Here is a 13,196-nt window from a genome sequence, read left to right on the forward strand (position 1 = left end):
TTAAAGATGGGGTAGCGAGCCTTGTATTGCAGCATAGACACAAAAAATAGCGCTTCTGCTGATGCCCTTTAGTGGTCCCACCCACTAAGATACCCCTTTCATGGCCGCCATTCAGAATGATATGCCTATGACGCTCCTTCACAAAGTATGATGCCCCCACACTCACAGTATGCCCCACAGTGACCCCAACACATTATTATGCACCACAGTGACCCCCAACACAGTTTGATGCCCCACAGTGACCCCCAACACAGTATGATGCCCCCACACTCATAGTATGGTACCCCACAGTGATCCCCAACACAGTATGATGCCCCACAGTGACCCCCAACACATTATGATGCCCCACAGTGACCCCCAACACAGTTTGATGCCCCACAGTGACCCCAACACAGTATGATGCCCCCACATTCATAGTATGGTGCCCCACAGTGATCCCCAACACAGTATTATGCCCCACAGTGACCTCAACACAGTATGATGCCCCACAGTGACCCCAACACAGTATGATGCCCCACAGTGACTCCAACACAGTATGATGCCCCACAGTGACCCCAACACAGTATGATGCCCCACAGTGACCCCAACACAGTATGATGCCCTACAGTGACCCCAACACAGTATGATGCCCCACAATGATTCCCAACACAGTATGATGCCCCACAATGACCCCCAACACAGTATGATGCCCCACAGTGATCCCCAACACAGTATGATGCCCCACAGTGATTCCCAACACAGTATGATGCCCCACAGTGACCCCAACACATTATGATGCCCCACAATGACCCCTAACACATTATTATGCCCCACAGTGACCCCCAACACAGTTTGATGCCCCACAGTGACCCCCAACACAGTATAATGCCCCACAGTGACCCGCAACACAGTTTGATGCCCCACAGTGACACCCAACACAGTATGATGCCCCACAATGACCCCCAACACAGTATGATGCCCCACAGTGACCCCAACACAGTATGATGCCCCACAGTGATCCCCAACACAGTATGATGCCCCACAGTGATCCCCAACACAGTATGATGCCCCACAATGACCCCCAACACAGTATGATGCCCCACAGTGACTCCAACACAGTATGATGCCCCACAATGACCCCCAACACAGTATGATGCCCACAATGACCCCCAACACAGTATGATACCCCACAGTGACTCCAACACAGTATAATGCCCCACAGTGATCCCCAACATAGTATGATGCTCTTAAAATATGGTTCCTCTTCCTGCCATGCAGAATAGTGCACTGACAAAAAATAAATACTGAATCAGCTACTCTGGTCTTAAAATAAGACATGATTGAATGAAAACACGCCAACCAGCCGAATGAGGGGCCATGGGGCTCTAGAAAGCCCCTTCATCCTTTTCAATGGCGCAGTGACTGGCCCTTATAGGGGGCTTTACACTGAGTCTGGGTATGCAGTAAATGGGCTGGGGTGCCTGATGATATATATATATACTGCTTGTGTGACATATACTTCTGTATTTTTCAGCTTGTCCGTGGGCGTACATTCAAGGCAACAGTGTGTCAGGTATGTTTGTCCCCCAGGTGAATTATTCCCAGTTGGACCCCTTGTGATTTTAGTTCTCGGCTTTGATGATATTTTTTAGCTTTTTACCTTATTATAGACCTGTTTTACTCCTACATCGGTAAGACGATCAGTGTACGAGTACAGAAACTCAAATATTAACATTGTAACCGGCTATTTCTGTGTATTTACAGGATAATAATGTGTGCGTTATTCTCAACCTGCTAATGATGTCTATTTACCTTAGGCTACGTTCACATTAGCGTTTCCCGACGCAGCGTCGGGAAACGCTGCGGCGACGCATGCGTCATGCGCCCCTATATTTAACATGGGGGACGCATGGACATGCGTTGTGCTGCGTTGTGCGACGCATGCGTTTTTTTTGCTGCAAGCGTCGGGCGCAGAAAACGCAACAAGTTGCATTTTTCTTGCGTCCAATTTCGGCAAAAAACGACGCATGCGTCACAAAACGCAGCGTTTTTGCGTGCGTTTTGGTGCGTTTTTATTTGCGTTGTGCGTTGCGTCGCTGACGCAGCGGTGCACAACGCAAATGTGAACGTAGCCTTACAGATACTTTGCTTTTATTGTTTTTTTAACTGATTTTTTTTTTTTTTAGTTACTATTTTTTTTAACCGATTTCTTATGAAATTCTGCTAGTTGCCCTTAGAATCTGACAGCAGTTTAGCTTCACCCCTGTGTCAGCTGAATTCCCATGTTGCCCTGATCTCTGGTAAAAAGAAATGAGTATGATCTATGTTTCAGCTTTAAACAGGCAATCTGGAAAAAGAAAAGCAGAGCATTTAGGTAGAAAGCATTTGCACTACTAAAGCAGGATGGCACCATTGAAGCTCTAAAAAACTATAGGGAGAAAAATACTTTATCTAAAAAACTAATTAAAGCTGCCAAAAAGGAAACAGAGAAGCACATTGCTAAGGAGAGTAAAACTAATCCCAAACTGTTCTTCAACTATATCAATAGTAAAAGAATAAAAACTGAAAATGTAGGCCCCTTAAAAAATAGTGAGGAAAGAATGGTTGTAGATGACGAGGAAAAAGCTAACATATTAAACACCTTCTTCTCCACGGTATTCACGGTGGAAAATGAAATGCTAGGTGAAATCCCAAGAAACAATGAAAACCCTATATTAAGGGTCACCAATCTAACCCAAGAAGAGGTGCGAAACCGGCTAAATAAGATTAAAATAGATAAATCTCCGGGTCCGGATGGCATACACCCACGAGTACTAAGAGAACTAAGTAATGTAATAGATAAACCATTATTTCTTATTTTTAGTGACTCTATAGCGACAGGGTCTGTTCCGCAGGACTGGCGCATAGCAAATGTGGTGCCAATATTCAAAAAGGGCTCTAAAAGTGAACCTGGAAATTATAGGCCAGTAAGTCTAACCTCTATTGTTGGTAAAATATTTGAAGGGTTTCTGAGGGATGTTATTCTGGATTATCTCAATGAGAATAACTGTTTAACTCCATATCAGCATGGGTTTATGAGAAATCGCTCCTGTCAAACCAATCTAATCAGTTTTTATGAAGAGGTAAGCTATAGGCTGGACCACGGTGAGTCATTGGACGTGGTATATCTCGATTTTTCCAAAGCGTTTGATACCGTGCCGCACAAGAGGTTGGTACACAAAATGAGAATGCTTGGTCTGGGGGAAAATGTGTGTAAATGGGTTAGTAACTGGCTTAGTGATAGAAAGCAGAGGGTGGTTATAAATGGTATAGTCTCTAACTGGGTCGCTGTGACCAGTGGGGTACCGCAGGGGTCAGTATTGGGACCTGTTCTCTTCAACATATTCATTAATGATCTGGTAGAAGGTTTACACAGTAAAATATCGATATTTGCAGATGATACAAAACTATGTAAAGCAGTTAATACAAGAGAAGATAGTATTCTGCTACAGATGGATCTGGATAAGTTGGAAACTTGGGCTGAAAGGTGGCAGATGAGGTTTAACAATGATAAATGTAAGGTTATACACATGGGAAGAGGGAATCAATATCACCATTACACACTGAACGGGAAACCACTGGGTAAATCTGACAGGGAGAAGGACTTGGGGATCCTAGTTAATGATAAACTTACCTGGAGCAGCCAGTGCCAGGCAGCAGCTGCCAAGGCAAACAGGATCATGGGGTGCATTAAAAGAGGTCTGGATACACATGATGAGAGCATTATACTGCCTCTGTACAAATCCCTAGTTAGACCGCACATGGAGTACTGTGTCCAGTTTTGGGCACCGGTGCTCAGGAAAGATATAATGGAACTAGAGAGAGTACAAAGGAGGGCAACAAAATTAATAAAGGGGATGGGAGAACTACAATACCCAGATAGATTAGCGAAATTAGGATTATTTAGTCTAGAAAAAAGACGACTGAGGGGCGATCTAATAACCATGTATAAGTATATAAGGGGACAATACAAATATCTCGCTGAGGATCTGTTTATACCAAGGAAGGTGACGGGCACAAGGGGGCATTCTTTGCGTCTGGAGGAGAGAAGGTTTTTCCACCAACATAGAAGAGGATTCTTTACTGTTAGGGCAGTGAGAATCTGGAATTGCTTGCCTGAGGAGGTGGTGATGGCGAACTCAGTCGAGGGGTTCAAGAGAGGCCTGGATGTCTTCCTGGAGCAGAACAATATTGTATCATACAATTATTAGGTTCTGTAGAAGGACGTAGATCTGGGTATTTATTATGATGGAATATAGGCTGAACTGGATGGACAAATGTCTTTTTTCGGCCTTACTAACTATGTTACTATGTTACTATGTTACTATGTATGTTCACCTGCATTGTATTTGCAGCAGATTTTTCTGTGCTGAGTGTTGGCAGGAAAAACAGTATGCTTTTTTTGTACTTTTTTAATGTTTTTTTTTTTTGAATGGGGAAAAAACGCCGCAGAAACTCGTAAGGAAGCAAAACGCTGCGGATTTAAAAAAAAAAAGTCTCCCAGCAGCTCAAAAAAATACAAGGAAAAAAAAAACGTAGTATGTGACCTACAATACGAAATGCCGCCTGTAGACAAAAGTGGCGCTCTTTCTGGCAAAAAGTGATCACATTTCTCTCATTCCAACCTCTTTAATTGTTGATAAGAGAAGTTTTCATTGGATGATCAAAACCTTTATGCATTTTTGACCTTCTGTACAGGTAGTATGTGCCAGGCGCCGACTACTAAACTGCCATTACAGTAATCATAGGCAATGTCCAGCTTTCCAAATATGGGTGACATTACATAATTGTTTCCAGCATCTTAAAGTCCAGAAATTCTATAAATGTTGGTGGAACTTCTCAGGGAGATGTCACGTTCTTTGGAAGGATGCCAAAGCAACACATGGAGAACCATTGGACATCTGTCTAATGAATGGACAACCCCTTTAAGTTTTTGACTTTCACGTGTGATTTTGATAGAGCAGCCTTCCCACCTATAGGAGATACACATCCGAGTAATAAAGATGCTTTCATTATGCAATTCCAGGGTTCAAAATGATGGAAATGTTTGGCTTGGTGGAGAAGGAGTATGCAGCCATAGATGGGATCTCTATGGAGCCTGGAACCTTCAATAACTTCCCTTGTTTCAGAATACACAAGGATGCGCTGGTGTCCCAACCCACCAAGTATGTACGAGTCTAATGGATGATGTCCACATATATATATCTTTACAGATCGGTCTCCATTAGCCAAAAGACTAAGGAAACAACACTCGCAGGGGTTTTTTTCTGGCAATGGATCAGGTCAACCAAACTTGCAAGCACTATTTTTGTGAGGATGGTGGAAGCAGGTCTCTCAGGCTTTCTCTGAGTTACAGAGGGAAGTAGGTCTCCCAGACTTCTCTATGAGTTACAGAGGGAAGCAGGTCTCCCAGGCTTCTCTATGAGTTACAGAGGAAAGCCGGTCTCCCAGACTTTCTCTATGAGTTACAGAGGGAAGCAGGTCTCCCAGGCTTTCTCTATGAGTTACAGAGGGAAGCAGGTCTCCCAGGCTTTCTCTATGAGTTACAAAGGGAAGCAGGTCTCCCAGGTGCTCTCTATGAGTTACAGAGGGAAGCAGGTCTCCCAGGTGTTCTCTATGAGTTACAGAGGGAAGCAGGTCTCCCAAACTTCTCTATGAGTTACATAGGGAAGCAAGTCTCCCAGGGTTTCTCTATGAGTTACAGAGGGAAACAGGTCTCCCAGGCTTTCTCTATGAGTTACAGAGGGAAGCAGGTCTCCCAGGTGTTCTCTATGAGTTACAGAGGGAAGCAGGTCTCCCAGGCTTTCTCTATGAGTTACAGAGGGAAGCAGGTCTCCCAGGTGTTCTCTATGAGTTACAGAGGGAAGCAGGTCTCCCAGGCTTTCTCTATGAGTTACAGAGGGAAGCAGGTCTCCCAGGCTTTCTCTATGAGTTACAGAGGGAAGCAGGTCTCCCAGGGTTTCTCTATGAGTTACAGAGGGAAGCAGGTCTCCCAGGCTTTCTCTGAGTTACAGAGGGAAGCAGGTCTCCCAGGTGTTCTCTATGAGTTACAGAGGGAAGCAGGTCTCCCAGGTGTTCTCTATGAGTTACAGAGGGAAGCAGGTCTCCCAGGCTTTCTCTATGAGTTACAGAGGGAAGCAGGACTCCCAAACTTCTCTATGAGTTACAGAGGGAAGCAGGACTCCCAGAGTTTCTCTATGAGTTACAGAGGGAAGCAGGTCTCCCAAACTTCTCTATGAGTTACAGAGGGAAGCAGGTCTCCCAGGCTTTCTTTATGAGTTACAGAGGGAAGCAGGTCTCCCAGGGTTTCTCTATGAGTTACAGAGGGAAGCAGGACTCCCAGGCTATCTCTATGAGTTACAGAGGGAAGCAGGTCTCCCAGGCTTTCTCTATGAGTTACAGAGGGAAGCAGGTCTCCCAGACTTTCTCTATGAGCTACAGAGGGAACAGGTCTCCCAGGCTTTCTCTATGAGTTACAGAGGGAACAGGTCTCCCAGGCTTTCTCTATGAGTTACAGAGGGAAGCAGGTCTCCCAGACTTTCTCTATGAGCTACAGAGGGAACAGGTCTCCCAGGCTTTCTCTATGAGTTACAGAGGGAACAGGTCTCCCAGGCTTTCTCTATGAGCTACAGAGGGAAGCAGGTCTCCCAGGCTATCTCTATGAGTTACAGAGGGAACAGGTCTCCCAGACTTCTCTATGAGTTACAGAGGGAAGCAGGTCTCCCAAACTTCTCTATGAGTTACAGAGGGAAGCGGGTCTCCCAGGATTTCTCTATGAGTTACAGAGGGAACAGGTCTCCCAGACTTCTCTATGGGTTACAGAGGGAAGCAGGTCTCCCAGACCTCTATGAGTTAGAGGGAAGCAGGTCTCCCAGGCTATCTCTCTGAGTTACAGAGGGAAGCAGGTCTCCCAGGCTTTCTCTATGAGTTACAGAGGGAAGCAGGTCTCCCAGACTTTCTCTATGAGTTACAGAGGGAAGCAGGTCTCCCAGGCTTCTCTGAGTTACAAAGGGAAGCAGGTCTCCCAGACTTCTCTATGAGTTACAGAGGGAAGCAGTTGTCCCAGGCTTTCTCTACGAGTTACAGAGGGAAGCAGGTCTCCCAGGCTTTCTCTATGAGTTACAGGGGGAAGCAGGACTCCCAGGGTTTCTCTCTGAGTTACAGAGGGAAGCAGATCTCCCAGGCTTTCTCTATGAGTTACAGAGGGAAGCAGGTCTCCCAGGCTTTCTCTATGAGTTACAGAGGGAAGCAGGTCTCCCAGACTTCTCTATGAGTTACAGAGGGAAGCAGGTCTCCCAGGCTTTCTCTACGAGTTACAGAGGGAAGCAGGTCTCCCAGGCTTTCTCTATGAGTTACAGGGGGAAGCAGGACTCCCAGGGTTTCTCTCTGAGTTACAGAGGGAAGCAGGTCTCCCAGACTTCTCTATGAGTTACAGAGGGAAGCAGGTCTCCCAGGCTTTCTCTATGAGTTACAGAGGGAAGCAGGTCTCCCAGACTTCTCTATGAGTTACAGAGGGAAGCAGGTCTCCCAGGCTTTCTCTATGAGTTACAGAGGGAAGCAGGTGTCCCAGACTTTCTCTATGAGTTACAGAGGGAAGCAGGTCTCCCAAACTTCTCTATGAGTTACAGAGGGAAGCAGGACTCCCAGGGTTTCTCTCTGAGTTACAGAGGGAAGCAGGACTCCCAGACTTCTATATGAGTTACAGAGGGAAGCAGGTCTCCCAGACTTCTCTATGAGTTACAGAGGGAAGCAGGTCTCCCAAACTTCTCTATGAGTTACAGAGGGAAGCAGGTCTCCCAGGCTTTCTCTATGAGTTACAGAGGGAAGCAGGTCTCCCAGGGTTTCTGTATGAGTTACAGAGGGAAGCAGGTCTCCCAGGCTTTCTCTATGAGTTACAGAGGGAACAGGTCTCCCAGACTTCTCTATGAGTTACAGAGGGAAGCAGGTCTCCCAGACTTCTCTATGAGTTACAGAGGGAAGCAGGTCTCCCAAACTTCTCTATGAGTTCCAGAGGGAAGCAGGTCTCCCAGGCTTTCTCTATGAGTTACAGAGGGAAGCAGGTCTCCCAGGGTTTCTCTATGAGTTACAGAGGGAACAGGTCTCCCAGACTTCTCTATGAGTTACAGAGGGAAGCAGGTCTCCCAGGCTTTCTCTATGAGTTACAGAGGGAAGCAGGTCTCCCAGGATTTCTCTATGAGTTACAGAGGGAAGCAGGTCTCCCAGACTTCTCTATGAGTTACAGAGGGAAGCAGGTGTCCCAGGCTTTCTCTACGAGTTACAGAGGGAAGCAGAACTCCCTGGGTTTCTCTCTGAGTTACAGAGGGAAGCAGGTCTCCCAGACTTCTCTATGAGTTACAGAGGGAAGCAGGTGTCCCAGGCTTTCTCTACGAGTTACAGAGGGAAGCAGGTCTCCCAGGCTTTCTCTGAGTTACAGAGGGAAGCAGGACTCCCAGGGTTTCTCTATGAGTTACAGAGGGAAGCAGGTCTCCCAGGCTTCTCCATGAGTTACAGAGGGAAGCAGGTCTCCCAGGCTATCTCTATGAGTTACAGAGGGAAGCAGGACTCCCAGGCTTTCTCTATGAGTTACAGAGGGAAGCAGGTCTCCCAGACTTCTCTATGAGTTACAGAGGGAAGCAGGTCTCCCAGGCTTCTCTATGAGTTACAGAGGGAAGCAAGTCTCCCAGGCTTCTCTATGAGTTAGAGGGAAGCAGGTCTCTCAGACTTCTCTATGAGTTACAGAGGGAAGCAGGTCTCCCAGACTTCTCTATGAGTTACAGAGGGAAGCAGGACTCCCAGGGTTTCTCTCTGAGTTACAGAGGGAAGCAGGTCTCCCAGGGTTTCTCTATGAGTTACAGAGGGAAGCACGACTCCCAGGGTTTCTCTCTGAGTTACAGAGGGAAGCAGGTCTCCCAGGGTTTCTCTATGAGTTACAGAGGGAAGCAGGTCTCCCAAACTTCTCTATGAGTTACAGAGGGAAGCAGGTCTCCCAGGCTTTCTCTATGAGTTACAGAGGGAATCAGGTCTCCCAGGGTTTCTCTATGAGTTACAGAGGGAAGCAGGTCTCCCAAACTTCTCTATCAGTTACAGAGGGAAGCAGGTGTCCCAGACTTTCTCTATGAGTTACAGAGGGAAGCAGGACTCCCAGGCTTTCTCTATGAGTTACAGAGGGAAACTGGTCTCCCAGGCTTTCTCTATGAGTTACAGAGGGAAGCAGGTCTCCCAGGTGTTCTCTATGAGTTACAGAGGGAAGCAGGTCTCCCAATCTTCTCTATGAGTTACAGAGGGAAGCAGAACTCCCAGGGTTTCTCTCTGAGTTACAGAGGGAAGCAGGTCTCCCAGGGTTTCTCTATGGGTTACAGAGGGAAGCAGGTCTCCCAAACTTCTCTATGAGTTACAGAGGGAAGCAGGTCTCCCAGGCTTTCTCTATGAGTTACAGAAGGAAGCAGGTCTCCCAGGGTTTCTCTATGAGTTACAGAGGGAAGCAAGTCTCCCAGGGTCTCTCTATGAGTTACAGAGGGAAGCAGGTCTCCCAGACTTCTCTATGAGTTACAGAGGGAAGCAGGTCTCCCAAACTTCTCTATGAGTTACAGAGGGAAGCAGGTCTCCCAGGCTTTCTCTATGAGTTACAGAGGGAAGCAGGTCTCCCAGGCTATCTCTATGAGTTACAGAGGGAACAGGTCTCCCAGACTTCTCTATGAGTTACAGAGGGAAGCAGGTCTCCCAGACTTCTCTATGAGTTACAGAGGGAAGCAGGTCTCCCAGGCTTCTCTATGAGTTACAGAGGGAAGCAGGTCTCCCAGTCTTTCTCTATGAGTTACAGAGGGAAGCAGGACTCCCAGGGTTTCTCTCTGAGTTACAGAGGGAAGCAGGTCTCCCAGGCTTCTCTATGAGTTACAGAGGGAAGCAGGTCTCCCAGGCTTTCTCTATGAGTTACAGAGGGAAGCAGGACTCCCAGGCTTTCTCTATGAGTTACAGAGGGAAGCAGGTCTCCCAGACTTCTCTATGAGTTACAGAGGGGAGCAGGTCTCCCAGGCTTCCTCTATGAGTTACAGAGGGAAGCAGGTCTCCCAGGGTTTCTCTATAAGTTACAGAGGGAAGCAGGTCTCCCAGACTTCTCTATGAGTTACAGAGGGAAGCAGGTCTCCCAGACTTCTCTATGAGTTACAGAGGGAAGCAGGTCTCCCAAACTTCTCTGAGTTACAGAGGGAAGCAGGACTCCCAGGGTTTCTCTCTGAGTTACAGAGGGAAGCAGGTCTCCCAGGGTTTCTCTATGAGTTACAGAGGGAAGCAGGTCTCCCAAACTTCTCTATGAGTTACAGAGGGAAGCAGGTCTCCCAGGCTTTCTCTATGAGTTACAGAGGGAAGCAGGTCTCCCAGGGTTTCTCTATGAGTTACAGAGGGAAGCAGGTCTCCCAAACTTCTCTATCAGTTACAGAGGGAAGCAGGTGTCCCAGACTTTCTGTATGAGTTACAGAGGGAAGCAGGACTCCCAGGCTTTCTCTATGAGTTACAGAGGGAAACAGGTCTCCCAGGCTTTCTCTATGAGTTACAGAGGGAAGCAGGTCTCCCAGGTGTTCTCTATGAGTTACAGAGGGAAGCAGGTCTCCCAAACTTCTCTATGAGTTACAGAGGGAAGCAGAACTCCCAGGGTTTCTCTCTGAGTTACAGAGGGAAGCAGGTCTCCCAGGGTTTCTCTATGAGTTACAGAGGGAAGCAGGTCTCCCAAACTTCTCTATGAGTTACAGAGGGAAGCAGGTCTCCCAGGCTTTCTCTATGAGTTACAGAGGGAAGCAGGTCTCCCAGGGTTTCTCTATGAGTTACAGAGGGAAGCAGGTCTCCCAGACTTCTCTATGAGTTACAGAGGGAAGCAGGTCTCCCAAACTTCTCTATGAGTTACAGAGAGAAGCAGGTCTCCCAGACTTTGTCTATGAGTTACAGAGGGAAGCAGGTCTCCCAGACTTTCTTTATGAGTTACAGAGGGAAGCAGGTCTCCCAGGCTTTCTCTATGAGTTACAGAGGGAACAGGTCTCCCAGGCTTTCTCTGTGAGTTACAGAGGGATGCAGGTCTCCCAGACTTCTCTATGAGTTACAGAGGGAAGCAGGTCTCCCAGACTTCTCTATGAGTTAGAGGGAAGCAGGTCTCCCAGGCTTCTCTATGAGTTACAGAGGGAAGCAGGTCTCTCAGGCTTTCTCTGAGTTACAGAGGGAAGCAGGACTCCCAGACTTCTCTATGAGTTAGAGGGAAGCAGGTCTCCCAGGCTTCTCTATGAGTTACAGAGGGAAGCAGGACTCCCAGACTTCTCTATGAGTTACAGAGGGAAGCAGGACTCCCAGACTTCTCTATGAGTTACAGAGGGAAGCAGGACTCCCAGGCTTTCTCTATGAGTTAGAGGGAAGCAGGACTCCCAGACTTCTCTATGAGTTACAGAGGGAAGCAGGACTCCCAGACTTCTCTATGAGTTACAGAGGGAAGCAGGACTCCCAGGCTTTCTCTATGAGTTAGAGGGAAGCAGGTCTCTCAGGCTTTCTCTATGAGTTACAGAGGGAAGCAGGTCTCCCAGACTTCTCTATGAGTTACAGAGGGAAGCAGGTCTCCCAGGGTTTCTCTATGAGTTACAGAGGGAAGCAGGTCTCCCAGACTTTCTCTATGAGTTACAGAGGGAAGCAGGTCTCCCAGACTTCTCTATGAGTTACAGAGGGAGGGACTCCCAGGGTTTCTCTACGAGTTACAGAGGGAAGCAGGTCTCCCAGACTTTCTCTATGAGTTACAGAGGGAAGCAGGTCTCCCAAACGTCTCTGAGTTAGAGGGAAGCAGGTCTCTCAGACTTTCTCTATGAGTTACAGAGGGAGGGACTCCCAGGGTTTCTCTATGAGTTACAGAGGGAAGCAAGTCTCCCAGGCTTCTCTATGAGTTACAGAGGGAAGCAGGTCTCCCAGACTTCTCTATGAGTTACAGAGAGAAGCAGGTCTCCCAGACTTTCTCTATGAGTTACAGAGGGAAGCAGGTCTCCCAGACTTTCTTTATGAGTTACAGAGGGAAGCAGGTCTCCCAGGCTTTCTCTATGAGTTACAGAGGGAACAGGTCTCCCAGGCTTTCTCTATGAGTTACAGAGGGAAGCAGGTCTCCCAGACTTCTCTATGAGTTACAGAGGGAAGCAGGTCTCCCAGACTTCTCTATGAGTTAGAGGGAAGCAGGTCTCCCAGACTTCTCTATGAGTTACAGAGGGAAGCAGGACTCCCAGGGTTTCTCTATGAGTTACAGAGGGAAGCAGGTCTCCCAGACTTCTCTATGAGTTACAGAGGGAAGCAGGTCTCCCAGACTTCTCTATGAGTTACAGAGAGAAGCAGGTCTCCCAGACTTTCTCTATGAGTTACAGAGGGAAGCAGGTCTCCCAGACTTTCTTTATGAGTTACAGAGGGAAGCAGGTCTCCCAGGCTTTCTCTATGAGTTACAGAGGGAAGCAGGTCTCCCAGGCTTTCTCTATGAGTTACAGAGGGAAGCAGGTCTCCCAGACTTCTCAATGAGTTAGAGTGAAGCAGGTCTCCCAGACTTCTCTATGAGTTACAGAGGGAAGCAGGACTCCCAGGGTTTCTCTATGAGTTACAGAGGGAAGCAGGTCTCCCAGACTTCTCTATGAGTTACAGAGGGAAGCAGCTCTCCCAGACTTCTCTATGAGTTACAGAGGGAAGCAGGACTCCCAGACTTCTATATGAGTTACAGAGGGAAGCAGGTCTCCCAGACTTCTCTATGAGTTACAGAGGGAAGCAGGTCTCCCAGACTTCTCTATGAGTTACAGAGGGAGGGACTCCCAGGGTTTCTCTACGAGTTACAGAGGGAAGCAGGTCTCCCAGACTTTCTCTATGAGTTACAGAGGGAGGGACTCCCAGGGTTTCTCTATGAGTTAGAGGGAAGCAGGACTCCCAGGCTTCTCTATGAGTTACAGAGGGAAGCAGGTCTCCCAAACGTCTCTATGAGTTAGAGGGAAGCAGGTCTCTCAGACTTTCTCTATGAGTTACAGAGGGAAGCAGGTCTCCCAGGCTTTCTCTATGAGTTACAGAGGGAAGCAGGACTCCCAGGGTTTCTCTATGAGTTAGAGGGAAGCAGGACTCCCAGGCTTCTCTATGAGTTACAGAGGGAAGCAGGTCTCCCAGACTTTCTCTATGAGTTACAGAGGGAA

At 47.6% G+C, this 13,196-nt stretch overlaps 1 protein-coding gene across 4 annotated transcripts in view; it reads left to right on the forward strand.

The window, feature by feature from the left end:
- COL14A1 (collagen type XIV alpha 1 chain) overlaps window positions 1-13,196 on the forward strand; it is a 230,554-nt gene that overhangs the window by 177,253 nt on the left and 40,105 nt on the right. For all 4 annotated transcript variants that reach the window (XM_069731833.1, XM_069731832.1, XM_069731835.1 and 1 more), the window contains 2 exons: window positions 1,514-1,552; window positions 5,045-5,183. In XM_069731833.1, the coding sequence (XP_069587934.1) occupies window positions 1,514-1,552; window positions 5,045-5,183 (178 nt within the window). The remainder of the gene's footprint in view (window positions 1-1,513; window positions 1,553-5,044; window positions 5,184-13,196) is intronic.

Source organism: Ranitomeya imitator, chromosome 6 (genome assembly GCF_032444005.1).
Source record: "Ranitomeya imitator isolate aRanImi1 chromosome 6, aRanImi1.pri, whole genome shotgun sequence".
Taxonomy (NCBI): Eukaryota; Metazoa; Chordata; class Amphibia; order Anura; family Dendrobatidae; genus Ranitomeya; species Ranitomeya imitator.